General features: G+C 49.0%; 8 protein-coding genes across 8 annotated transcripts; 4 read left to right on the top strand and 4 right to left on the bottom strand.

The window, feature by feature from the left end:
* The first annotated feature begins 680 nt into the window (after positions 1-680).
* Positions 681-3,186, top strand: F5891DRAFT_1002108 (cytochrome P450). The gene is made up of 11 exons (XM_041360221.1): positions 681-1,085; positions 1,140-1,464; positions 1,520-1,668; positions 1,719-1,834; positions 1,887-2,009; positions 2,068-2,257; positions 2,315-2,396; positions 2,450-2,575; positions 2,628-2,638; positions 2,697-2,826; positions 2,881-3,186. Exons 1-11 carry the CDS (start codon positions 887-889, stop codon positions 2,954-2,956), a joined length of 1,527 nt encoding a protein of 508 aa, XP_041233098.1. The 5' UTR covers positions 681-886; the 3' UTR covers positions 2,957-3,186.
* A 2,421-nt stretch (positions 3,187-5,607) lies between these two features.
* F5891DRAFT_374993 (cytochrome P450) lies at positions 5,608-8,026 on the top strand. The gene is made up of 11 exons (XM_041371619.1): positions 5,608-6,048; positions 6,100-6,424; positions 6,471-6,619; positions 6,670-6,785; positions 6,838-6,960; positions 7,022-7,211; positions 7,268-7,349; positions 7,402-7,518; positions 7,567-7,577; positions 7,631-7,760; positions 7,815-8,026. Exons 1-11 carry the CDS (start codon positions 5,853-5,855, stop codon positions 7,894-7,896), a joined length of 1,521 nt encoding a protein of 506 aa, XP_041233097.1. The 5' UTR covers positions 5,608-5,852; the 3' UTR covers positions 7,897-8,026.
* A 130-nt stretch (positions 8,027-8,156) lies between these two features.
* Positions 8,157-8,681, bottom strand: F5891DRAFT_1181797 (uncharacterized protein; the record flags this gene model as incomplete). Its single annotated transcript, XM_041366065.1, has 1 exon — positions 8,157-8,681. The coding sequence occupies one exon, from the start codon at positions 8,679-8,681 to the stop codon at positions 8,157-8,159; it is 525 nt and encodes a 174-aa protein (XP_041233096.1).
* Positions 8,682-8,780: 99 nt separating this feature from the next.
* Positions 8,781-9,599, bottom strand: F5891DRAFT_374987 (uncharacterized protein). The gene is made up of 2 exons (XM_041371618.1): positions 9,584-9,599; positions 8,781-9,522 (listed from the first exon to the last, which is right to left on the bottom strand). The coding sequence occupies exon 2, from the start codon at positions 9,354-9,356 to the stop codon at positions 8,880-8,882; it is 477 nt and encodes a 158-aa protein (XP_041233095.1). The 5' UTR covers positions 9,357-9,522; positions 9,584-9,599; the 3' UTR covers positions 8,781-8,879.
* On the bottom strand, positions 8,982-10,022 carry F5891DRAFT_1002095 (uncharacterized protein). Its single transcript, XM_041360220.1, has 2 exons — positions 9,584-10,022; positions 8,982-9,522 (listed from the first exon to the last, which is right to left on the bottom strand). Exons 1-2 carry the CDS (start codon positions 9,814-9,816, stop codon positions 9,450-9,452), a joined length of 306 nt encoding a protein of 101 aa, XP_041233094.1. The 5' UTR covers positions 9,817-10,022; the 3' UTR covers positions 8,982-9,449.
* A 616-nt stretch (positions 10,023-10,638) lies between these two features.
* On the bottom strand, positions 10,639-13,083 carry F5891DRAFT_1169633 (uncharacterized protein; the record flags this gene model as incomplete). The annotated part of the gene is made up of 9 exons (XM_041365492.1): positions 10,639-10,839; positions 10,899-11,080; positions 11,140-11,319; positions 11,379-11,528; positions 11,578-11,928; positions 11,994-12,290; positions 12,356-12,567; positions 12,611-12,808; positions 12,957-13,083. 9 exons carry the CDS (start codon positions 13,081-13,083, stop codon positions 10,758-10,760), a joined length of 1,779 nt encoding a protein of 592 aa, XP_041233093.1. The 3' UTR covers positions 10,639-10,757.
* A 1,094-nt stretch (positions 13,084-14,177) lies between these two features.
* Positions 14,178-17,150, top strand: F5891DRAFT_1100843 (uncharacterized protein). The gene is made up of 4 exons (XM_041363573.1): positions 14,178-14,654; positions 14,713-15,007; positions 15,064-16,728; positions 16,787-17,150. Exons 1-4 carry the CDS (start codon positions 14,385-14,387, stop codon positions 17,140-17,142), a joined length of 2,586 nt encoding a protein of 861 aa, XP_041233092.1. The 5' UTR covers positions 14,178-14,384; the 3' UTR covers positions 17,143-17,150.
* Positions 17,151-23,094: 5,944 nt separating this feature from the next.
* On the top strand, positions 23,095-25,295 carry F5891DRAFT_1274306 (cytochrome P450; the record flags this gene model as incomplete). Its single annotated transcript, XM_041370170.1, has 11 exons — positions 23,095-23,167; positions 23,251-23,449; positions 23,501-23,825; positions 23,872-24,020; positions 24,071-24,186; positions 24,239-24,611; positions 24,668-24,749; positions 24,801-24,917; positions 24,966-24,976; positions 25,030-25,159; positions 25,214-25,295. Exons 1-11 carry the CDS (start codon positions 23,141-23,143, stop codon positions 25,293-25,295), a joined length of 1,611 nt encoding a protein of 536 aa, XP_041233091.1. The 5' UTR covers positions 23,095-23,140.
* Positions 25,296-26,010: the final 715 nt, after the last annotated feature.

Below are 26,010 nucleotides of genomic sequence, written 5' to 3'. Positions count from 1 at the left end.
CGCAAAAGGTAAGTTGTGAGAATTTTTTTTTTTTGCAAAAGGGCTTGGCTCACCTATGATCGAATCATATCAGCGCATTCCGAATAACATCTCAATTAAAATTGATACCACGCAGGAGTACGTTCGGGATGAGGTTAGTTCTCTTTTTCTTACCGGGGCCGCGATCTATCGCTGATCCGCATGAACGGCAGTACTCATCTGCAACGGAACTTAAAAGTGCTCAGGCAGTTTAGTCGGTTCGGACATGAGTGCCACGAGGGCGATGAGAAGCACAGAATGTACCACCCCATACTTTGGTGTCAATCGTTCTTTTTGCATTGTAACGTATGATCTGCACCAATCTGGTCATTGGAAGAACTATAGCTACTCTATCCCTGCGGCGCATGGGATCACCGTCTAGAGCATTGCATTTTGAGGAATATTAATACACGGATTTGCATCGTAATGTTATTTTGCGGCAAGATCTATTATATTTCTCCAAGATCAAGTATGAAACATGTGGTATGATAAATTGTTGTACGACCCTGAAGAGTCAGTTGGATGGCGCCCTTTGTATGCACTAAGAAGACCACGAGGAGGAGACTAAGTAGGAATAGGCAGGCATTGTCCGTGAGAGATGTCCAGCGTCAAATATGTCCCGCGGGTGCCTGAAGGTTGTCCCAATTTATTATCCGGTTGACAAGCACCTTACGCGTATGTTACGACTACTGTTACGACCATCCATTATCAGCTGCTCTCGCGCTTCCAGAAGATTGCGACAAAATGAGGAAGGTCCTATACGCAAATACTATATCATCCTGCACCGTCAGGTCCAAACTTCCATACTTGCTCAAGTACCCTCCCTTTTTCAACTCGTCATTGAAAATATCTTATCTCCTTCACTGCCATGTTGACACTCACTGACATTACCTGGCTAGACATTGGTCTTGCTGGCGTCGGCGTGTATCTCGTAAAGCAGGTATTTACCCAGAAGAATCCCGCACCATACCCCCCTGGTCCCCCCGGCCGTCCTCTCATCGGGAATATTCCAGACATGCCTCAGGTCAAGCCTTGGCTCACCTTCACTGAGTGGGGCAAGAAATATGGTGGGTGTCTCCTGTTCTACCACAAAAAACATGCATTTTAACCACTCCGTTCAGGCGACATCTCGCATGTCGAGGTTCTGGGTCAGCACGTCATAGTTCTGAACTCTGTCAAGGCTGCGGTGGAAATGCTGGAAAAGAAGAGCTCCGTCTACTCTGATCGTCCTGTTCTACCTATGGGCGGTGAACTCGTTGGCTGGAAGAACACTCTCGTTCTTCTCCCTTATGGTGACAGGCTACGCGAGTACCGGAGAAACTTCCATCACGTCATTGGTAGTCGCGCCGCCATGGACATATACCAACCAATCGAGGAAATAGAGACTCATCGATTCCTGCAGCGTGTACTCGCGAAACCGGACCAACTCCAGGCACACGTGCGGCAGTATGTGCTGTCTATCCTTATTCATACTTGATGTTTGATTTCTGAATTTGAATAGTACCGCTGGCGCCATCATTCTGCGTATCTCTCATGGCTATGAAGTCAAGGAGCATAACGACCCTTTCGTCGACCTTGCGGACCTTGCTGTAGATCAATTCTCCAAATCCACCGCTACTGGTGCCTGGATGGTTGACATCATCCCATCCCGTGAGGCTATAGCATTCTGACTATTGCTTCCAAATCCTGACTGTCTGTAGTGGCTAAGGTACCCGAGTGGGTCCCTGGTGCTGGTTTCAAGCACGTAGCACGCGAATGGCACGAGACCCTCGAAGAGATGGTCGCTGCACCCTACAAATTTGTCAAGGATCAGATGGTGACTAACATTCGTAGTTTTCTGATTAGGAGTTGAAGTTTCAATTCTACAGGCTGCTGGTATTGCTCCGAAATCCTTTACCTCGAATCTGTTAGAAGACCGTATTTTGTCTGCCGAAGAGGAACACATCGTGAAGTGGTCCGCTGCATCCTTGTACTCTGGTGGTGCCGACACGGTTAGAAACGACCATCATATTTTCAAATATGACGTTTTGAGACTCATGCCTTCTTCAGACGGTTTCGGCAATATATTCGTTTTTCCTGGCGATGACACTCTTCCCCGACGCGCAGAAGAAGGCTCAAGCTGAAATCGATGCCGTCGTTGGTCCTGATCGTCTTCCCTCCTTCAGGGACCGCGACTCCCTCCCCTACACTGAGGCACTCGCAAAGGAAGTTCTACGTTGGAACGCCGTCGTCCCTACCGGTTTGTGTATTTTGTTGATAGCGTTCTATCGTTGACAAGGGGATATCTTAATGACAGCCGTTGCTCACCGTGTTATTGAAGACGACATCCATGATGGGTACTACATTCCCAAGGGCTCCTTGATCATACCCAACGTTTGGTTAGTACTATCCTCCTGTATTCGTCATATTGACAAGATTGAATTTGCGGCAGGTTTATGCTTAATGATCCTCGGACATATGCCAACCCCTCGGAGTTCAACCCTGAACGCTTCTTGGCCAAGGAAGGAAAGGAGCCTGAGACCGATCCTCGCACAATCTGCTTCGGGTTTGGTAGACGGTAGGCCTTGAGTTGTTATTCGGAAACAAACCGCTGACGTTCTGCTCCGCAGTATCTGCCCAGGTTAGTTGGCTGAAAGAGGGTGCCGATCCTCAGGACATTTCTGACGTCGCTTACGTAGGGCTCCACCTCGCCGATGCATCTGTCTGGATGTCTGCCGCTATGTCGCTTGCCGTATTTGATATCTCCAAGGTTGTTGAGAATGGTGTCGAGATCACCCCTGAGATTGACCCCTCATCAGGTACAATCAGGTATGTCACGCTCGCTGTAGTTTGCCGTGCTGGTTTAGACAAACACACTCCTAGCCACCCCAAGCCTTTCAAGTGCTCTATCAAGCCCCGTTCTGCTCAGTCCCTTGCGCTCATCCAGGAAGATGCTTAGTACCTCGGAGAGATACCCGGAGAACAACGCAGGGATACATCCGTTGCCTTGGGTTGCGACTTCATCTGACAGTGCGTCATATTTTGTATCTTGCACTCAGAGGATGTGCAAGATGATTGGTCGTGTATTTCGATATCGTATATTTATGACATCTTACTTCATCTTGTTGGAATAATCTACAATGTGCGAATGATATTTCTGTGAATTTGCCGTAGTTTAGGTATCCACGTGGTTAACCGGTCGCTGCCCAGTGCCTTCGCTGCAATGTTCTGACAATGGATGCGTGCTAGAAATAAGGACTTCAACATCCATTGCCTACCAACAGCGTACACGGTCTGTCTGACAACTTGCTTGACTGCTACCTGCCAATGCGATGTTAATAATGACGACACTTGACTTACCGACAAATGCACATGGTAGTGAGTACGAGTGATTAACAACGAGCCTGTCTGACACCTTAAGTTCACGTGCCTCAAACAAGTGTTCTTCCGACTTAAACTCTAACAGCTCGTGGCAGACCGCCGAACTTCTTCTGAGTGTACCATCTCACACCCGTCGAACTTCTCCGAGTCCGAACGCACCATCTCACACTCATCGAACTTCTCCCAGTCCGAATGCACCATCTCACACCGTCATCAGTGAACCGATCAACCCCGATGTCACCTCCGAAAGTTCACCCGTGTAGTCGCAACCCTTGTGAAGAAGCAGAAGAGGCTTTTGGATCGGTCTCTGATGTTTTGCCATTGCCAGTTGTATTCGTCCGAGCGCCTACTAGTGGGATGATCTCGGCCTCAATCACGACCGACCCTGATAAGTTTTAGAAAACTCATCCGCCGTGCTTCACGAAAACGCCCGCCTGCTCGATTTGAGTTATGCGCAGTTGAGTAGCTGATGTAAGTGGCAGGGCTACGGATGCGATCTTGAGATCGCCAGCTTCCCGGGTAACCCTAACCTTGTGCCTATGTGCGACGTGCGTGTTGCTTTTTCTAGAGTCAAATTTGGCGGCGCCGGAGTAACAGTAGAGGCAGGTATGGTATGGGAAATTGGGAATGTTCCTTCAGTACTAGTGCCGTCAACATAACTTGTGCCGCAATTTGTTCAGGTGAGGACATATGGGCTTGACATAAGGAATGGCTATTGCGTCCTTCTATTGATGTGTCTATGGGAGAGGTAGGCCACCAGGTACCGCGTATTTTTCATGCCCACAGAAATAGTAGGGTCCTCCGAGGGATTGAAAACCACTCGTCTCTTTATCGTCCTGGTACCGTTTTCCTTCAAGGAGTAGTCCTATTGAATTCCGTTATTTTGCGATGACTGCGCCCAGACAACTTCATGGAGTAACCTGCTGACTTCTCACTCCAGTTTTGGCGTTGCTGAATGTATTGCGTCACCGAGATGACCGGTTCTAACAGAAGTGCTGGGAACCGGCGCCCGAAGACACAACAGGAAGTTTTTGCAAAGTGACCTGCGTTTTTCACGATGTGAAACGGCGCTCTACTTGGCGTGTAGGTAGACGTGAAATAAGTATGCTCACTTTAGTCTACGGTTGCGAAGGGATATCCGGTTGATTTTTATTTTTTTAAAAACTGCGAGAGACTTTTGCGCTGGTGACCTCTGGACGCAATGGGAAGCCGTCCACCGAGATTGCGAATACGGAACCATTCGCGCAATGATAGGTGGTGCACGGTCTTCATATCCTCTTTGGAATTTACCTGGAAAATGATGTGAGGACTCTTATGCGCACCCCTCCCAGTATATCTCCATGAGAGAGAGGCCATTGATATCAGTCAAAAGCCATTCAAGAACATGGGGTCGAGGGACTGGGGATAGTATCGGATGTGGGCAGTGAGACATCCGTGTAATCAAAAATGTTTCGATGATCTTCTTTGCGTCGAATAACACCAGCGACAGTTTTTTTGTGATTTTAGTTGGCGGAGAAATGAAAGTATATATAGCTAGAGGAGTGTACGGTACTGGGGAATGATACTGCCACAGAAAAGAGTTGATAAATATAGATAGTTGGCATTTCGCGTTTGCATACTGATCACGTGAGCACGATATCATTGCAAACAGCAAGTTGAGCAACACCATTGAACGTAACCGAACAGAAGTCATAATCCGGGTTCTCGGTTAAACTGTTTTTTCTGGCTTGGTTCTCCATCAGTTCTTGGACCGTTCCGAACGGTTCCGAACCTCATGCTATCAGTATTATTTTCCGACTCGTCGGCTTGCAGAACGTCAGTCGAAAATCAAGCTTCAAGCTTCAAGATCTTCGAGATTCAAAATGCAGTCTGTGCTGGGACACATACAAACCTATGCATCGGCATAAGCAGAAAGTGAGAGTCTGAGATCGAAAAGCCCTTTGCGGGCGAGCTCGTCACTGCCATCACAGTAAGTATGGTAATAAGCTACACCGTGCACGACGGAGATCACCACCGTTCAAACTCAGCACCGAAGCTCCCTAGCCCCATCTACAGACTGCAACGACGGCTCGCCTCATACACAGACTGGTTATCAGTCTAAGACTTTGGTCCAAGAGTCTACTACTACGTAGGTTGGTCTCAGTGGCCATCTACCGGATGAGTCCTACTGTAACACCCACTATCTAACGGTAGCGAAAAATTCGCCACCACGCGGGCGGTATTAACTTCAACAGGTGACAGTGCAATGTACGAAACGGTACTTGGTATTGACAGGTATATTGACCTCCGAGTCTTATCACTGATGCTTGACGTAGGTATTGATTTCCTATCCGTACTTTTTTCAAATAGGGCAGCCTCGTGACGGGTCCAAGAGTTATAAATAAGATGGTCAGTATAAGACCTCTTTGATTTCATCCTGCAAGCTCCACTACAACCCCATTTTCGAGTGGATCTTACTCTCCTAGTACTAGATCATGTTGGCTCTCACCAACGTCACTGCGCTCGACCTATGCCTTGCTTGTGTCGGAGTATATTTGCTTAAGCAGGTCTTCAATAAGAAGAATCCTCCATATCCCCCTGGTCCTCCGGGGTGGCCTATCATTGGGAACGTCCTGGACATGCCCTACATCAGGCCCTGGCTCACCTTCACAGATTGGGGTAATAAGTATGGTGAGTGTCTCTTGTTTCACACAACCTTACATTTCAACGTTTTGTCGACAGGTGACATTTCGCATATTAATGTTCTGGGTCGACACATCGTAGTGGTGAACTCTGTCAAGACTGCGATGGACATGCTGGACAACAAGAGCACCATTTACTCCGACCGTCCTATTCTTCCTGTTGGCGGCGAACTTATTGGCTGGAAGAATGTTATGGTTCTCCTCCCTTATGGCGACCAGCTGCGCCTGCACCGCAAAAATTTCCACGGCGTCATTGGCACCCGCGCTGCTGTGGCCATATACAACCAGGTCGGGGAGGTCGAGACTCACCGATTCCTCAAGCGTGTGCTCGCGAGACCCGATCAACTGCAGGCGCATGTTCGACAGTACGTATCATTTATCATTGCATCGACATGTTCTTGATTTTTATAGCACCGCTGGCGCTGTGATTCTGCGCATCTCTCATGGGTACGAGGTGAAAGAGAACGACGATCCCTTCGTCGACCTTGCAGACCGCGTTATGGCCCAGTGGTCGCTTGCCACCGCTCCTGGGGCTTTCCTGGCTGATGTTGTGCCATTCTGTAAGCCATATCATTCAGACGTTTGCTTCCAATGGCCTCACCACTTTTAGTGATCAAGGTCCCCGAATGGTTCCCTGGTGCTGGCTTCAAGCGTCTGGCCCGCGAATGGCGCGACAACCTCGAAGAATTGGTCTGTGCACCGCATAAGTTCGTCGTGGATCAGATGGTGACAATCATTTATAATTCTGCAAGTATGCGGTAAAGTTTGACTTTCACAGGCTGCTGGCACTGCCCCGGAGTCTTTCACCTCGAATCTGTTGAGAGATGATAGTTTGTCAGCGGAAGACGAGCACATCGTGAAATGGTCTGCTGCAGCCCTATACGCCGGTGCTTTTGACACAGTTGGTCCCTCGCTCTATATTTCTGACAATCATCTTCTGAGAGCGGTACACTTTTTCCCAGACTGTTGCTACTATCGATGCATTCTTCCTAGCTATGATGCTATTCCCTGACGTGCAGAAGAAGGCTCAGGCTGAAATAGATGCTGTCATCGGTCCTGATCGTCTTCCCTCCTTCGCCGACCAAGACTATCTCCCCTACATCGGAGCGCTTGTTAAAGAGACCCTACGATGGCATTCTGTTATTCCTACCGGTTTGTGTATTTCATCTAACGCATTATTGAGTTGCCGAGCGGTATTTCAATGTCAGGTTTTGCCCACTGCGTCTCTCAGGACGACATCCATGACGGGTACTACATCCCAAAAGGTTCCTTGATCATGACTAACATCTGGTCGGTACACCTCTTTTTCCATATTCAACATTTGAACAGAATATGATGGCAGGTTCATGATGAACGACCCGAAGAGATATGCTAACCCTTCGCAATTCAATCCTGAACGCTTTTTAGGCAAGGAGCCTGAGACAGACCCACGCACGATCTGCTTCGGTTTTGGACGACGGTAAGCATGCAATAGGGTTTTGTGCCAGGCTAACTTTCTGCTCTGCAGTATTTGTCCAGGTATACCCGACTCCCAAATTATATTCTGATGTTGGATTCATTTTCGTTTACAGGTATTTACCTCGCTGAAGCCTCGGTCTGGTTGTCCGCCGTAATCTCACTGGCCGTGTTCGATATCTCGAAGGCCGTCGAGAACGGTATTGAGATCACCCCTGAGGTTGATCCATTGTCAGGCACAATCAGGTATGTCATACATCTGATCACGTCCGGCGCTGATCTGGATGTATGTCCTTCTAGCCACCCCAAACCCTTCAAGTGTTCCATTAAGCCTCGCTCTTCAAGAGCCGTCGCGCTGATTGAGCAGGACGTTAACTATTAAGCGCGTGAAGATGAATCACAGAGCTGAGGCAAGCGGCAATTTTCACACCTGACGTCTAGGTTCGTCATAGTTTAGAACTTGTATCATAATGCAGGGTCGGATCAGTAGTTGGTGCAAGCGTATGATGCTCCAAATGCCACTTTAATAAACTGCGCGATACACAACATCAAGTGCGCGATACCATACTAGTACTATGTCAAGACATTTCATGTAGGTACTTAAGCTAGTCAACTGGACAGCCGAAATCTTCGAAGCTGGGCTCAACTAGACGCAATATTGCCCATATCATGAGACTGTGGGGGTAAGACACCCACTTCTGTCTCACTTATGTTGCCCACAATACGCGCAAGTGTGGGTAGCACACCCACGTAAAAACGCGTCTGATATTGTGGCCAAAGCCCTGCGTCGTCAAAAAATACGCGCTGAGCCGCTCCTTCCAAAGCCTTTCGCACACGATCGGCGACCCCGCCCTCGAGTAATGAAGAGGTCTCGTCACAGAGTTGCATGCTATGCGCTCGACGGATAGCGAAGAAGGCCGGGCAGCGAGCAAAAATATGGTGCACGCTCTCAAAAGCGTCACAACCGAAATGACACCAGGGCGGCGTATCACGAAAACGCCGATGCCGCACTTCTGCGGTATCAAGTTGTGATGATTGGGCATACAATTGTACAACGGCAGAGAAGGAGCTAGATGCTCGGGTGTATGGGAAGTCCGGCAGGCGATGACTGTCATATAGTGCAACAGTCAGTCGCTCGCGCTGGACGAAAGAAGTTCCTCGACGCATAAAAAATCTTCCAGCCTAGAAATGAGGAAAGAGGACAAGTTGTTTTCAACAAAACCATAACCTGATGCAAACATAGTGTAATCATCCATCGAGAAAGTTGTCAGGGGCGCAGAGGGGAATAACACCACGTCGTTCTTGCGCAAATGAGGCCATCCGAGGCCATCCGATCAATATAATCGTTGGCGAGACATTCTGGCGTCAGGCCGTTGGTATGAGCAGCAGTCCAGATGAGTGAGGGCGCGGGTGTTGGAGAGTGTAGAAGTGAAAACAACCAGCGGTATAAGGAACGTGCTGGCTGATTGTGGGGTAGAGCACCGGGAAGAACGTCTTGTAGCATGTGGACTGCATTTTGTGATCTGTCAAAACGGAGTAGGGTTCTTGTGGGTTAGCGTGAATAGACAGTAAAACAGCGGCTATGATGCCCAGTAGCTCGCCATGCAGGATCCCTGCTGACGTTCCATAACTCGCCAGTGAGACTACCACCTGGCTATTGGGTGTCGCTGCTGCAGACGTAACTGACCGGCTCTGGAAAAGTGATGCTGGTGATGGGAGCATTGATGCGTCTGAGGCAGCAAAGGGATGTTGTTGAGAGAAGGAGTTCGTGGGAGCGGTATGTAAGGATGACAATGCTATGATTTTCTCTTCAGCCTGCAAGTGTTTCACCGCATGATCCATTCAGTAGCGTGCTGAGGCAGAGATGTCTCAGCCAAGATATCAACGAAGGGAGATGACGCCGTAGCGATGGTGCGGCGGCAGACAGTTCAGTCGTCAGGTCATGCGCAGGCTCAAAACGGAAAGGCGAGGCGGTATTTTGTGCAGACCAAGATCCGAAGTGAGAGAGCTGCGTGAAACCATTTCGTGTCAGTGATGGCAAGGCAACGCTCGGGAAGGACGAAGCAAACCTTGGAGAACTGTTCAGAATATGAAGCATGCTGATATGTCCCTCAAGCAGGTGAGACTGATCAGTGGGCACAATCGTGCAATCGACATTAAATAGGGTTTCTCGTGCCAAGATCCACGCCCAGGGGAGGCATTCGTGGGCATGAACAAAGGACTGGTGATGAGACGATCTCGCTAAGGGGTAGCGACAACCATCTGGCATGGATGACCAGTCTGTGAGTGTGATCCGTGCCATGGTACGAAAGGCATTGATGGGGTGGTTCAGGTCACACTGGAGACCCGTCACGGCAGCCGAGATATTCAACCGTGAAATACTAGGGAAGCTGAAATCGAAAAGTGCAATAGTCAATGAGAGGAGACCAGAGTTGAAACGTTGAAGGAGAAGGGAAAACGAAGATAATCATGTACGATATGGGCAATACGAAGGTCCAGTTTTTCAGCGTGTTGACGCACAGCATAGTCACGTGCATCTTCGCACCACACAGTTCACACACAGTGACAATACACTGGAATGCTAGCGTTTATTCATCGTTTTGATAGTATTTCAACGTTCCCAGTGAAAACCTACAAGTGATGGAGCGTGACTGACAGTGGCCAGACGTGAGGATAATTTGCGGAACCTGGTCATGTTGAGAGCCGATGTGTCCGAGGGAAGTAAGGCCGAGAGAGAGAGGGCCGCCAGCCGAGAAAGGAAAGGACGATACGGCCGAAGAATAGAGCACATCGAGTGCGAGCGTCTCCAAACGGAGAACGTCGACGACGTGTCAACGTCGGCAATCTTTTCGTTCTTTAAGTATATATTTTTCATCAAAGCTATTGCTGGCAGACTCACCGTATAAGAGGACGCTGTTTTCGTCGATGCGTCTCAGATTCGAAACGAATACATCAGGGAAAACCTCCTTCACGAAATCAAGGTAATTTCAGAGAATTCCTCTGAATTCCGCTGAAATAAAAGTAAACGAGATTATTCAACTCCAGTCGAAATTCCTTTGAATTCCTTTGAAATCCTTTGAATTTGCTGATTGATTATCTTGAATTATCTTGAATTCAAACAATGTGAAGACACACGAACATCAAATATATTAGAATTAAACGAGAATATCACAACCGAAAGACGGCAAAAAGATCAGCAGACTCGAAAAAGCACCAGTATGTACAAATGACTCGGAAGGTTGATTAATCTTCACCCATTGCATCAAGATCAAGGTAATCACAAGCGGCGTCCAATGAACCAGCGGGCTCTGAGCTTTCTACTGCACTAATGTTGAATTAGTTAGAGTACACGACGATAACAAATAGCGCGTGAGCAAGACATACCTGACTGCCTTGTAGAGACGCGCCATCAGTACATGGTACTTCTTTCGACTACCGTTAAAGATGCGTGTGAGAGTCGCTTGGTGAGCGTTGTAAACACTGATGTGGAAGGAGGAATTGAATGATTTGACTTGTGCGCCTGAGGGTGGGTTCCCGCTGCTCCAATCCTTCAATATCGAGTAAATCTGCAGAGAACATTATGTAGTGAGCAAACAGAGTAAACATTATCAAGAGCGGCACCTACAAGCGTTGCAATCAAACACACCATAGCAACAGGTAGCTCGGGCTCGTTGTTTCCATCCAAGACCGAGACAAAATCGTCACAGGACTGGACACCAATTGAGTTCTCACCATCGAAAAAAGATAAACGGATGGAGTCAACCATAGACTCGTCACAAAACGGTTGGTCCCCAAGGACCTTACCCTGGGTGGTGGATAAGAATAAGATAAATGAAGAGATAGATAACGAAAAAATGAACAGACCTTGGCGTCGGTTGGGAAAATATACTTGTGACCCTTGATGAGGTCGTCTACCTCGTCACCGCAGCCTTTCTTGAGTCCAAAACGAGAGACCACAATTTGATGCGCGAGTTTCTTGAGATTAGTACGGAAGGAACTAAGCCGTCCCTCCGGCTTGTGAGGATGTCAGTGATGTCCAGTAACATACAAGAAGTGTACATACCACTCCAGCGAGAGCCACCGCATAATCAAAGTCATGCTTGATCCTCTTTGCTATCGCATATTCCTTATGCTTCCCGGCAGCATTATAAACTGCATCGAGAGCCATCTTGCGCTTCTGAGTGATGTTGGGAAATGCGTTGTCGAAGATAGAGGCTTTCTTGAGTTCAAAGACGGCAGTCTTCAACACCTGCTGAATCCGAGTATTCTGAGCCTTGAGGTTGATCGAGCTATCGGCTGAGTAGACTAGATCTGTGAATATAGGCCATGTAAAGGAGTGTTCAGACAACTCCTTATCGGCGGAGGCTGGCAGTGCCTCGTCTGTTAGCTGCCGCGACTCTGCGAATTTGGGCCTCTAGAAAACAGTATATTCATTAGTAAGACAGAGTGATGGGAGCGTAGTAGAGTAGAACACATCACCTCAATTTCTTGACGTGCTTCTGCTACTTTGCTCCTTTTCTTCTTCTTCTTCTTGCTTGGCTGTGGTTTCGAGTTGGTGAGTGATGAAGGCTCGCGGTAATCATAACTTGCCTTGGAACGTTGACTGTCACTGCGGTCACTGGCAGACTCCGTGTCTTTGTCAGCAAACTGCAACTCTGACTCAGACTCGTCAGAAACCCCGCTAGATGTCATCCGAACACTATTCGACAATGTTTTGCTGGTTTGCGATAGTGCGCTGGCAGATCTAGCTGCACGAGGAGGCATCATGTAGGGAATCTTAAATAAAAGGTGCGTCATTTTTTTCATCATTCTCAACTTTGGGTAGCTAAGTGACGACTCACCTCTTTAATCAGTTCCTTCTGGGAGGGTACTAAGTCCTCATCATCGTCTTCTGGAACCTCCGCATTATCGTCCGATTTGTCGGTGTCATGATCACTCTCTCCGTATTCACTGACAGAGTCGTTATCTTCGATTGACACTGCGACTGACTTTGGCAGCTTGCTGTTTTTCTTATCGCGGCCTTGACTTTGACCATGACCGTTGACTTGATCCGCTGTTGAGTATCTCTCATACTGATCTGTTAAGCAACTACTAACCATTGTCTAACTTTTCTGCAGGTGTCTTTCGCGCTAACTTGGCGGCTGGTACTGATTGTAGCGCAGTTACTGTGGGTGCGCGCTTACGAGTATTGGTCGTTGTCTCATTCTTTCGCGCTAACTTGGCGGCTGGTACTGATTGTAGCGCAGTTACTGTGGGTGCGCGCTTACGAGTATTGGTCGTTGTCTCATTCCAGACTGAAACAAGGTGTGTCAATGACTGCTTTCTCCAATTGCCTGTACTAACTTTTTCGCTCTAAGGCCTTTACTTTGGATGACCGCTGCAGTGGTTCTTGGTGATGACTGTGAGTCCATCGCATTTTTCTTGGCCTATGGATGTACTCACTCTCTTCTGTATTGCCGGTTTTTTTGCCAGTGGAATCTTGACTTGCCACCTGGGCCTTTCTTTGGGCGTTCCGCTTGTGGGCGGCTATATCTGACGGCGTTGAAGACAGATGGGGACTCGGAGGCATACTACTAGTAGTGTTTGCTTCAGCTGAAGTTGGGAAGGGAAAGGTTGAGACGGTTATGAAAACTTATTGGTGGCCACTCTCATTTTCAGGTCTGTTTTTTTACTGTGCTGTGCCAGCGCTAGGGTCGTTGGTTTTTTTTTCATCTAACGTGTGGTTACAGAAATGGCTAAAACAAGCAGAGCGTCTACTAGCAGAATTTCAAGCTGCAACCGTCAACTTGAATGGTGCTCCCTCTCCTCCCCTCTCAGGTTCAGCTCGCCGCATCATCAAAGAAGCTGAGGCACGTGTAGCCCATGCTGATGGACAGAGAGTCCAGGCAGAAGCATGTACTGCCAGGCAACAAATCCAACTCGGTTCACAGTGTGCCACCATCATTTTAGTACGTTTGTTTGTTGCCGTGCTGTCACCGTAATCTAACCTGTTCTGAAATAGGCAGAAGCATGTACTGCCAGGCAACAAATCCAACTCGGTTCACAGTGTGCCACCATCATTTTAGTACGTTTGTTTGTTGCCGTGCTGTCACCGTAATCTAACCTGTTCTGAAATATCAAGTAAATTCGTGTTGTGTGGCCGCGTCTTCGTACCCTTCCATGCTAAGGAAGGGAGCCTGTACCTTTTTGAAACAACCGCGTCTTCGTACCCTTCCATGCTAAGGAAGGGAGCCTATACCTTTTTGAAACAACCGCGTCTTTGGCCGCGTCTTCGTACCCTTCCATGCTAAGGAAGGGAGCCTGTACCTTTTTGAAACCTGTACTGCCAGGCAACAAATCAAACTCGGTTCACAGTGTGTGAATCTTCACACTGGATAGCACGCTGTAAGGTTTGCACCGTCTCTCTACTACCCATCACTACCTACCTACCTACCACCACTACCTACCGCCTGTTTTGTTGCCAACAAAATGATCACTTGCCCAGGTTGCACCAAAAACTTCGAGCACGCTGGATACTCCCATCACCTAGCCAAGACCACGAATCCATCATGCGCAGCCCTATTACAACATTCTGGTCTTTTTCCTCAGTCAGAGCCTGAGGTTGAGAATTCTGACGGTCTTGATGATGGAGATGACAATGTTGATCCTCGTCATCTAACGGAATTTACAGGAGACTATTTTGGCCACTACAACGAACAAGATCTGGAATGGCCAGATGATAATGACGAAGTTGCAGCGGCGGAGCCTCCTTTGGATTCTGATGGCGAGGAAGAGGATCACAATGCAGAGGTTGAGGTTGAGAATGGGTGGGAACGCCCTGCAGATCCTGTACCGCAGGATATCGACGTTGATGTTTTTGAGGAGTCAGATATGTTGCCACAATCACATGCAGCCGAACGACAAGAAGCGGAGAAAGCCCTTGGTCGCCAGCCCACTATTGAGAAATTTCCGCGGCGCCATGCAGGTGCTCCAATACTTAACTCTGGCACTACCGCTTTCGAGTCTTATAACAATGCTCTGCAAGGCGCAGACAATGTTTGGGCTCCCTTCACATCTCGCATAGACTACGAGGTTGCAAAGTGGGCAAAACTTCGTGGATCGGGCTCAACTGCTTTTTCAGAGCTGCTTGCAGTCGAAGGGGTGAGTCTTCATTTTCTTGGGTCATGAATGGGCCAACTTTTTAACTACGTTTCTATAGCTTCATGATGCCTTAGGTCTTTCGTATCGAAACACCCGTGAACTCAATCAAATCATTGACCGACACTTACCATGCCGACGACCTCGTTTCAAACGTGAAGAAATCATTGTTGCAGACGAAGCATTTGACGTGTACTCGCGTGACGTCATGGAGTGCGTCAAAGCCCTTTATTCAGATCCGGATTTCTCGCAACACCTCAACTACACTCCCGAACGCCATTATGTCGATGCTGACAAAACAATCCGAATGTATCATGATATGCATACAGGAAAGTGGTGGTGGTCCACGCAGGCGAGTCTTTTGAAAAACGTTCTGATTCATATTGAACTTACCACAATATCATTTAGAAAGAACTCGAAGCAGAGAAACCTGGCGCAACAGTCATACCCATCATCCTTTCCTCCGACAAGACGCAGGTCACCATGTTTAGGAACAAATCTGCCTATCCTGTCTATATGACAATAGGCAACATTCCGAAGGAGATCCGTCGAAAGCCATCTCGACGGGCGTGGATTCTCCTGGCCTATCTACCAACCTCAAAACTCGAACATATCACAAACAAGGCTGCGAGGCGCCGAACGGCCACAAATTTATTTCATGCTTGTGTGCGTCACATTCTGGAGCCTCTGAGAGTCCCCGGCAAGGATGGTGTTGCTATGGCTAGTGGGGATGGAGTTGTGCGTCGAGGACATCCGATTGTCGCATGTTATTCCGCCGATTACCCGGAACAGTTGTTGACAACTGGGATAAAATCTGGAGAATGCCCAAAATGCGATGTCCCGCATGAGGAGTTGGGAAGTCCTGATGTTCCTGTCAAGCTGCGAGACCTCGAGGCAATTGTCGCTGCATTGTCGCTCGTTGATGAGGACTATGACTTGTGGAGACAAGCATGCCAGGAGCGCGGCATTAAGCCCATCTACAAACCATTCTGGCTGGATCTCCCGCATGCTAATATATTCCAATCCATCACGCCGGACGTGTTACATCAACTCTACCAGGGTATTGTAAAGCACCTCATCGAGTGGATCAAGGAGGCATATAGCGAAGCCGAAATTGATGCTCGTTGTCGTAGACTTCCCCCAAACCATAATATCCGATTGTTTCTCAAGGGTATCAGTAATCTCTCGCGTGTTAGTGGAACGGAGCACAATCAAATCTGTCGCTTCCTGCTCGGCATTGTCATTGGCATACGGTTGCCTGGAAATCTCAACAATGCTCGCCTTACTCGTGCTGTTCGTGCCATCCTTGATTTCCTGTACCTTGCGCAATACCCTTGTCATACGGACGAAACACTGGCACTTCTCGATGATGCCTTAACACGCTTTCACGACAATAAGGACATCTTCCTTGATCTTGGAATCCGCTCGAATTTCAACCTTCCGAAGCTTCACGGCTTCCGTCACTATGTACATATGATAAAAACGTATGGTACAACTGACAACTACAACACCGAGTACACAGAACGTTTACACATCGACCTCACGAAGGATGCCTATAGGGCTACCAACCATAAAGACGAGTACACTCAAATGACACTCTGGCTCGAAAGACGGGAGAAGATTCTATGGCACGACAACTTTGTCCAATGGCGTCTCGTTGGTGATATTGCCCCGCAAGAAATCATACCTCCAGACATGGATTATCGTCGCGCAATCAAGATGACTAAACACCCGACCATCAAGCGTGTCCAGTTGGACCGCATTGTGCGGGAGTATGGCGCCACATTTTTCACTGAAGCTTTGGCTCGTTACGTCGTCGGGAGAAATCAACCTGGTTTGTCTGCAGCACAACTCGAACGCGAGGCCGCTCACATCATTATTCCCTTTGATACTGTGGCTACGTTCCACAGGATCAAATTCAACTCAATCAATGCTCGGGGGATCCAGGACTCGAGTGTCACCGTGGATTCTGTCCATTGTCAACCATCACAAGAGGACAAGCGAGGGCATATGATCCCCGCGCGTTTTGACACAGTTTTGGTCAACGAAGGGGACGGCGGGACAACAGGCGTGGATGGTGCGTTTTGTATGGTGCATTGAACATGTTAGTCACTAATCTCACTCGATCACTGAAGGTTACCGTGTTGCGCAAGTCCGTGTCGTCTTTACGCTAACAAATCAAGCTTCGAATGTGTTATTCCGCGCTGGACCTGCACAACCACCCACCCACCTTGCCTATGTGGAATGGTTCACTCCATTCCAGCAACCGGAATCACACCATGGGTTGTACAAAGTTGCCCGCTTGATTCGTCATGGAGAACGTCTGGCAAGCATCATTGAGATATCAGATATCTGTAGGAGCATTCATCTTATACCTAATTTCGGCGTAGCGGCACCTCGTGAGTGGACGAGTAGCACTGTTCTGGAGTGCTGTTCCACCTTCTTTGTAAACCCCTTCAGTGACCGACATGCTTATTTAACACTTGTCTGAGCATTACAATGAAATTTGTTGAAATACCTTTGAATACAAATAATTTACCGAATTCTCAGTATTTTCATGCGAGTTTGTGAAATTACCTTGATTTTGTGAAGGAGGTTTTCCCTGATGTACTGAGACGTAAGTACAAGTCCCACTGTAACGTTCGAGCGCAAGCGCTGACGTACATCTAGTCGTACCTTTGTTCTAGGTACAAACAATTGTTAATAGAGATTCGAAACGAATACTGAGACTCGTACCTTTGTTCTAGCGTGTCGTAAAACCTCCCGCGTGTATCGTTCATCCACAGGTTATGAGCCCTGACTCCTCCATGGACTCGTCGACTCCCAGCACCAATTCAAACCTTTTTAACATCCCGAAGCTCGCCGAAGACGGCTCGAACTGGATAACCTACAAGGAAAGGACGTTAACGGCTATAGGTGCACGAGGACTTACGAGATATACCGATGGACGAGCTAAAGAGCCTACGCCTTTCGTAAAGAGCTCTACGGGGGCCGTTACGAAGCCGGATGGTACAACACCTACGCAGAAAGAAATCGATGAGCTCGACGCAAAGACCGATGAGTATCAACAAAAGAACTCACTCGTAAAACAGCAAATATTTTGCACGATCACAGATCGGCTGCTGTTACGCGTCCAAAAGTTAGCATCCGCGTCCGAAATCTGGAAGGAAATATGCCACATACATGAAGGCAAAACCGAACTCGTCCAGATAGATCTGAGACGGAGGCTCCAGGAGACGAGGTGCGAAGAAGGTGGTGACGTCAAGGCTCATTTTTCAGAGCTTTTGCGCCTGAGGGAGTCGTTAGCTGGAATGGGGGTAGCTGTCGTTGATACGGACTTTCATGCCATCATCCTAGGGTCCTTACCTGAATCCTACCGGCCGCTACTGTCGTCGATGAACGCAGCGGCCAAGATAACGAAAACTCCCCTCTCGCCCTACGAACTCATCACCATCATCACAGAGGAATACGAGCACCGGTTACTCACCGAACGACGTCCCAACAAACGCGGGACCAACAGTGCGCTCTCCGCGAGAACAAACGCAGGGAGGAGCACGAGCTCACAGAGCTCGGCTCCAAAATCCAACCCCGATGCAGTCTGTACGAACTGCGATCGTAAGGGCCACTGGAAGAGTGACTGTTGGCGAAAAGGTGGAGGAAAAGAAGGTCAGGGGCCGAATCAATGGCAGAGACAAGGAGGACGCACCCAAAAACAAAGTGCCAATGTAGCCAAAGAGCCGGAGCCAAAGGACAACTACGCTTTCGCTACGTCAGACCTCGCAGTCATAGCAAAATCGATGGACGTACCTCCAGAGCGCTGAGGAGCAATAGTAGACTCCGGCGCGACCTCTCATTTCTGCCCGGATAGGGCAAAATTCGTATCCTTCGTCGAGATCGCCCCGCAGAAGATATACACTGCGAATGGAGCTACTGTCAATGCGACAGGACGAGGAGACGTGAGGATGGACTTACCGTTGGGCTCGAAATGAACGACCGTGACGCTAAAAGACGTCCTATATGCCCCCTCCATGGCATTTACCCTTATCTCCACCAATAAGATCGCCTCCGCCGGTTTGGCCGTGCTGTTCGAAGGAGGAATGTGCAGGATACTGTCTGCTCCCCCCGAACGAAGGACGATCGCAGAAATACCCCAAGTCCAGGGACTTTACGCTGTAACGTCTGACCGTAAGCATCGTGCCAACGTCGCCAGGACAAAGCTTACCATCAATGATGTCCATCGTGCCCTAGGGCACGTATCACATGCGGCCCTTCTTGACGCAGTCAAGAAGGGCCTAATCCTGGGCATAGACATAGATCCGGCGCCCGCCATCCAGTTCTGTGAAGTCTGCGTGAAAGCTAAGTCAGCTCAGCAGTCCTTCCCAAGAGAAACGAAGATGCGCGCACTTACATACGGAGAACTAGTCCATACGGACCTCTGGGGACCGGCGCAGACGACGAGTTTGGGAGGCTGTAAATATTATGTCAGTTTCACGGACGACTTTAGCCGGCAGACGCGACTCGAGTTCCTCAAACAAAAGAGTGACGCACTTACCGCGTTCAAGTCCTATGAGGCATGGGTGGCCCGTCAATCACCAGGTGTGCGCGTGCGCAAAATCCGTTCGGACAGAGGAGGAGAGTATCTGAGCGCCGAGTTCGATCAATACTTGCGTCAGCAAGGTATAGAGCGGCAGCTAACAGTGCACGACTCACCCCAACAGAATGGTGTCGCTGAACGACTCAACCGGACACTCGTCGAGCATGCGAGAGCAATGCTCCTAGGCAGAGATATGCCAAAGTACCTGTGGGCCGAGGCCGTTAGTTACGCCACTTGGCTCAAGAATCGCCTACCTTCAAGGGCGATCCCAGGTAGCACGCCCTACGAGTTGGTGCGCAAGTCCAAGCCGGACTTGTCGCAGGCCCATGAATTTGGGGCCAGGGTCTTCGTCCATATGCTGGAGGCTGGTAAGCTGGAGGCGAGGGCGGAGGAGGCAGTTTTTGTGGGGGTAGACGCTGAAAGTAAAGGATACCGGGTGTATTGGCCCGGCAGACGGCGTGTCTCGGTGGAGAGGAATGTGACCTTCACGCCGATCCTGGCAGCCGATGGTATGCCAGACGAGGGGGAGTCTGCTGTAGTCAACGAACATAACAGCGGCAACGGTAATAATAACTCACCTAGTAGCATCCAGCCCATCACCATGCCACAGCAACCTCAACCTTCTACTCCTAAGCAACCCCAACCATCTACTCCTCAGCAACCTCAACCTTCTACTCCTAAGCAACCTCAACCATCTACTCCTGAAGCGAGGTCGACGAGGGTAAGACCACCCCCAGGGTACTATGCGGCGCTGAATGAGGGCCAAACAGCAGCCCTAACCATGGAAAGCCTGTTGGAAGCGTCAGAACTCGACCTCTTGGATGAAGAGGCGCATATTCACCTAGCATTGGCTGCCGTCCAACCAGAGCCGACCCTCCAACAAGCCTTGAAGGGCCCAGACGCTGCAGAGTGGCAAGAAGCCATCAATTACGAAGTCAGTCAACTCGAGAAGCTAGGTACGTGGGAAATCGTAGACGCACCTCGAGGCGTAAACCTTATCCCATGCCATTACGTCCTGGCCACAAAGTGCGGGCCGGACGGCGAGAAGCTGAAGCTTCGCGTGCGCCTAGTTGCAAATGGGCAGCGCCAGAAGTACGGGGTCGATTTCTTTGAAACCTTCGCCCCCACGGCCAATATGAGCACGATACGTGCAGTCCTAACGATGGCTGCTCAGCGCGACTGGGAAATACACCAAGTCGATATTAAAAGTGCGTACCTATATGCGAGTCTGCAGGAGGACATATATATGCGAGCGCCCCCTGGATACTTGAAGGATGGTCAGGAAGGGAAGGTACTGAAGCTGAAAAGAAGCTTACCTGGACTCAAACAAGCAGGATATGAGTGGGCGCAGGAGCTAGCTGGAGCCTTCAATGAAATGGGCTTCAGCAGGTCAAAAGTAGATCAAGCCGTTTTCTACAAACGCACCTCGCGCGAACACGTCGTCATCACCGTCTCTGTCGACGACATGGCCGTCACCGCCAACCATATATCCCATATCCATCGGTTTAAGTCCGAGCTGCGCGCGCACTTCGAGATTAGCGACCTAGGGGAGTTGAGCTGGTTATTGGGGCTGAAGGTGACGAGGGACCGCGTAGCACGCACCTTGACACTTTCACAGAAGGCATACGTCGAGACGATCCTCGAAAGGTTCCACCTGGAGGACGCGAAGGTCCTGCACACGCCCATGGAACCAGGTACTGTCCTTTCCATAGATCAGTCCCCTGCAACACACGCCGAACTCCAAGCTATGCGAGACGTACCATATCAACGCGCGATCGGTTCGTTAATGTACGCAGCTACGAGTACCCGGCCAGATATTGCTTTTGCGGTGGCAACACTGTCGCAATTTATGAGGAATCCGGGGAGACCCCATTGGGAGGCCACCAAACGTGCCCTGCGGTACCTGAAAGGCACCGCAGACTATGAGCTGACGTTGGGATCCAGCGAGGGAGGAATTGAGGCGTTTGTCGATGCCGATTGGGCATCGCAGCCACATAGGCACTCCATGAGCGGGTACATCGTACTGCTCCATGGAGGCCCCATTTCGTGGAGCGCGCGCAAACAGCCTATCATAGCCCTGTCAACGGCTGAAGCTGAGTACATAGCGTTGACCAGCGTGGCAAGGGAAGTACTTTACCTGCAACTCCTCATCCGCGAGCTCTACGACGTCCAAGACCTCCCCACACCCGTCTTCTGCGACAACCAAGCTGCTATAGCGTTAGTCTCGACGGGAAAATTCCAATCGCGCACCAAGCACATAGACCTGCGATACCACTTCGTACGCGGCCACGTGAAGGACGGTACCTTCAAGATAATCTACTGCCCCAGTGACGACAACGTCGCGGACGCGTTCACAAAGCCATTGGCACGTCCCCGACTCCAGAGGTTGAGGACATTGATGCGTTTGGACAACGCTCGAGGGGGAGTGTTGAGAGCCGATGTGTCCGAGGGAAGTAAGGCCGAGAGAGAGAGGGCCACCAGCCGAGAAAGGAAAGGACGATACGGCCGAAGAATAGAGCACATCGAGTGCGAGCGTCTCCAAACGGAGAACGTCGACGACGTGTCAACGTCGGCAATCTTTTCGTTCTTTAAGTATATATTTTCATCAAAGCTATTGCTGGCAGACTCACCGTATAAGAGGACGCTGTTTTCGTCGATGCGTCTCAGATTCGAAACGAATACTGAGACGTAAGTACAAGTCCCACTGTAACGTTCGAGCGCAAGCGCTGACGTACATCTAGTCGTACCTTTGTTCTAGGTACAAACAATTGTTAATAGAGATTCGAAACGAATACTGAGACTCGTACCTTTGTTCTAGCGTGTCGTAAAACCTCCCGCGTGTATCGTTCCTCCACAGGTCAGACGAGATCGATCGTGATAGAACGTGAAATAATATTGCTCATTCCGAAAAATAGAAAACCAATTTTGTTGATTTCACCTTCTTGTCACGTGACTGGTTTTCTGTTTCGCTAAATTTTTGTCAAAGTCATTTATCATTTTTATCACGATTTGCTCTGTTTACTCTAACACACGAAACGCAGGTAAAGCGCAGGTCACAAAACTTATCTGTGACTTGCGTTCTGTCAGCGTCTCGTGTCAGCAAGACATACCTTTGTCCACACCATGCCCAAAGCACCCAAGATTCCACACTGCAGACGACACCAAAAAATATCACTGCGATTGCGAAAGACTATGCAAGGGCCAGCTGCGCGAAGTATCTTATGGAACGTGGAGACGACATGCAGGATTTCGAGGTCCTGATACGAAGGGGACACGTTCTCTCAAGGAGAAAAGAACACATGCTGGCATGGCCGGCTCTGCTGTGCAGTGTGCTTCCCGAGGCCATTCTGGCAGGTCAGATATTCGAAGATCTCTATCTCTGGACCACATGCTGTCTGTATTCTTTTCCGACTTGTCGGCTTGCAGAACGTCAGCCGTTGAAAATCAAGCTTCAAGATCTTCAAGATTCACCCTTTGCGGGCGAGCGAAAAAAGCTCGTCACTGCCATCATAGTAAGTATGGTAATAAGCTACTACACCGTGACACAACGGCGATCACCACCGTTTAAACTCAGCACCAAAGCTCCCTAGCCACATCTACAGACTGCAACGACGGCTCGCCTCATACACAGTGTAGTTATCAGTCTTAGACTTTGGTCCAAGAGTCTGCTAATACGTAGGTTGGCCTCAGCGGCCATCTACCGGACGAGTCCCACTGTAACACCCACTATCTGACGGTAGCGAAAATTTTGCCCCGGACGGTATTAACTTCAACAGTACTAGTGACAGTGCAATGTGCGACACGGTACTTGGTATGACCTCCGAGTCTTATCACTAATGCTTGATGGAGGTATTGATTTCCTATCCGTACTTTTTTCAGGTAGGGCAGCCTCGTGATGGGCCCAAGAGCTATAAATAAGGTGGTCAGTATAGGACTTCTTTGATTTCATCCTGCAAGCTCTACTACAACCCCACTTTCGAGTTGATCTTCCTCTCCTAGTACTAGATCATGTTGGCTCTCACCAACGTCACTGCGCTCGACCTATGCCTTGCTTGTGTCGGAGTATATTTGCTTAAGCAAGTCTTCAATAAGAAGAATCCTCCATATCCCCCTGGTCCTCCAGGGCGGCCTATCATTGGGAACGTCCTGGACGTGCCATACATCAGGCCCTGGCTCACCTTCACAGATTGGGGTAATAAGTATGGTGAGTGTCTTTTGTTTCACACAACCTTGCATTTCAACGTCTTGTCGACAGGTGACATTTCGCATATTAATGTTCTGGGTCGACACATCGTAGTGGTGAACTCTGTCAAGACTGCGATGGACATGCTGGACAACAAGAGCACCATTTACTCTGACCGTCCTACTCTTCCTGTTGGCGGCGAACTTATTGGCTGGAAGAATGTTATGGTTCTCCTCCCTTATGGCGACCAGCTGCGCCGGCACTGCAAAAATTTCCACGGCGTCATTGGCACTCGCGCCGCTGTGGCCATATACAACCAGGTCGTGGAGGTCGAGACTCACCGGTTCCTCATGCGTCTGTTCGCGAAACCCGATCAACTGCAGGTGCATGTTCGACAGTACGTATCATGTATCTTTGCACCAACACGATCTTGATTTTTATAGCACCGCTGGCGCTGTGATTCTGCGCATCTCTCATGGGTACGAGGTGAAAGAGAACGACGATCCCTTCGTCGACCTTGCAGACCGCGTTATGGCCCAGTGGTCACATGTCACCGCTCCTGGGGCTTTCCTGGCTGATGTTGTGCCATTCTGTAAGCCATATCATTCAGATGTTTGCTTCCAATGGCCTCACCACTTTTAGTGATCAAGGTCCCTGAATGGTTCCCTGGTGCTGACTTCAAGCGTCTGGCCCGCGAATGGCACGATGACCTTGAAGAATTGGTTTGTGCACCACACAAGTTCGTCGTGGATCAGATGGTGACAATCATTTATAATTCTGTGAGTATGCGTTAAGGTTTGACTTCCACAGGCTGCTGGCATTGCCCCGGAGTCTTTCACATCGAATCTGTTGAGAAGCGGTAGTTTGGCAGCTGAAGACGAGCACATTGTGAAATGGTCTGCTGCAGCCCTATACGCCGGTGCTTCTGACACAGTTGGTCCCTCGCTCTATATTTCTAACAATCATCTTCTGAGAGCGGCACACTTTTCCCAGACTGTCTCTACTATCAATGCGTTCTTCCTAGCTATGACGCTATTCCCTGACGTGCAGAAGAAGGCTCAGGCTGAAATAGATGCTGTCATCGGTCCTGATCGTCTTCCCTCCTTCGCCGACCAAGATTATCTCCCCTACATCGGAGCGCTTGTTAAAGAGACCCTACGATGGCATTCTGTTATTCCTACCGGTTTGTGTATTTCATCTAACGCATTATTGAGTTGCCGAGCGATATTTCAATGTCAGGTTTTGCCCACTGCGTCTCTCAGGACGACATCCATGATGGGTACTACATCCCAAAAGGTTCCTTGATAATGACTAACATCTGGTCGGTACCTCTTTTTTCCATATTCAACATTTGAACAGAATATGATGGCAGGTTCATGATGAACGACCCAAAGAGATATGCTAACCCTTCGCAATTCAATCCTGAGCGCTTTTTAGGCAAGGAGCCTGAGACAGACCCACGCACGATCTGCTTCGGTTTTGGACGACGGTAAGCATGCAGTAGGTTTTTGTGCCGTGCTAACTTTCTGCTCTGCAGTATTTGTCCAGGTATGTCCGGCTCCCAAACTGTATTCTGACGTTCAGTTGATTTTCGTTTACAGGTATTCATCTCGCTGAAGCCTCGGTCTGGTTGTCCGCTGTGATGTCACTGGCCGTGTTTGATATCTCGAAGGTCGTCGAGAACGGTATTGAGATCACCCCTGAGGTCGATCCGTTATCAGGCACAATCAGGTATGTTGGATATCTGATCGCGTCCGGCGCTGATCCAGATGTATATCCTTCTAGCCACCTTAAACCTTTCAAGTGTTCTATTGAACCTCGCTCTTCAAGAGCCGTCGCGCTCATTGAACAGGACGTTGACTATTGAGCACGAGAATATGAATCACAGAGCTAAGGCAAGCGGCGATTTTCACACCTGACATCTAGGTCCGTCATAGTTTCAACATTGTATCATAATGCAGGATCGGCTATCACATCGCGATACAACTGTACATATCTTCCTGTTCCATGCTGTTGACCGTGCATACTCTGCAATGGGTGAAGATGATCGATTTGCAGATGAAACTAGTGGGGAACACTCAGGCTGTCACAGGAGAGAGGTGATGACTTGATAAACAGTTGGCACGTGTGCCAAAACATGTTGATCACGTGAGCACAATATGCATGTGACACCACAGGGAAAAATAAAACTCAAACATCAGACCCAGTGAGAAACGGTCCTAGCCATATCTCCGGAAAACGACGGAAATATTGTGACAATATTCACGTCGATTTCCGGAGAAAAATGAGACTTATAGTCGATGTTTAGCGACTCGCATCGAGCGAGATATTGTATCATCGATTGTGTTTGTGTACCATAGATTCTAGTATATTCCCGTAGTTCCCAATTGACTTGTGCATATTTGCTCATCAACGCAAATCGACCAAAAATAATTGTATTATGAAAAATTACAAATACAATACTCTATATACCATAGCACCCCCACCCGCGCATCAGGATGATGTAGTCCACTAGCTTCTGGCACATGGGAGTCCTTGACCGAAACAAATCATTGTCAGAATATACTTGCCAGGCAAGTAGA

This window comes from Suillus fuscotomentosus (assembly GCF_016647785.1).
Source record: "Suillus fuscotomentosus strain FC203 chromosome Unknown F5891scaffold_3, whole genome shotgun sequence".
Classification (NCBI taxonomy): Eukaryota; Fungi; Basidiomycota; class Agaricomycetes; order Boletales; family Suillaceae; genus Suillus; species Suillus fuscotomentosus.
This window is presented reverse-complemented; position numbering and strand designations above follow the sequence as displayed.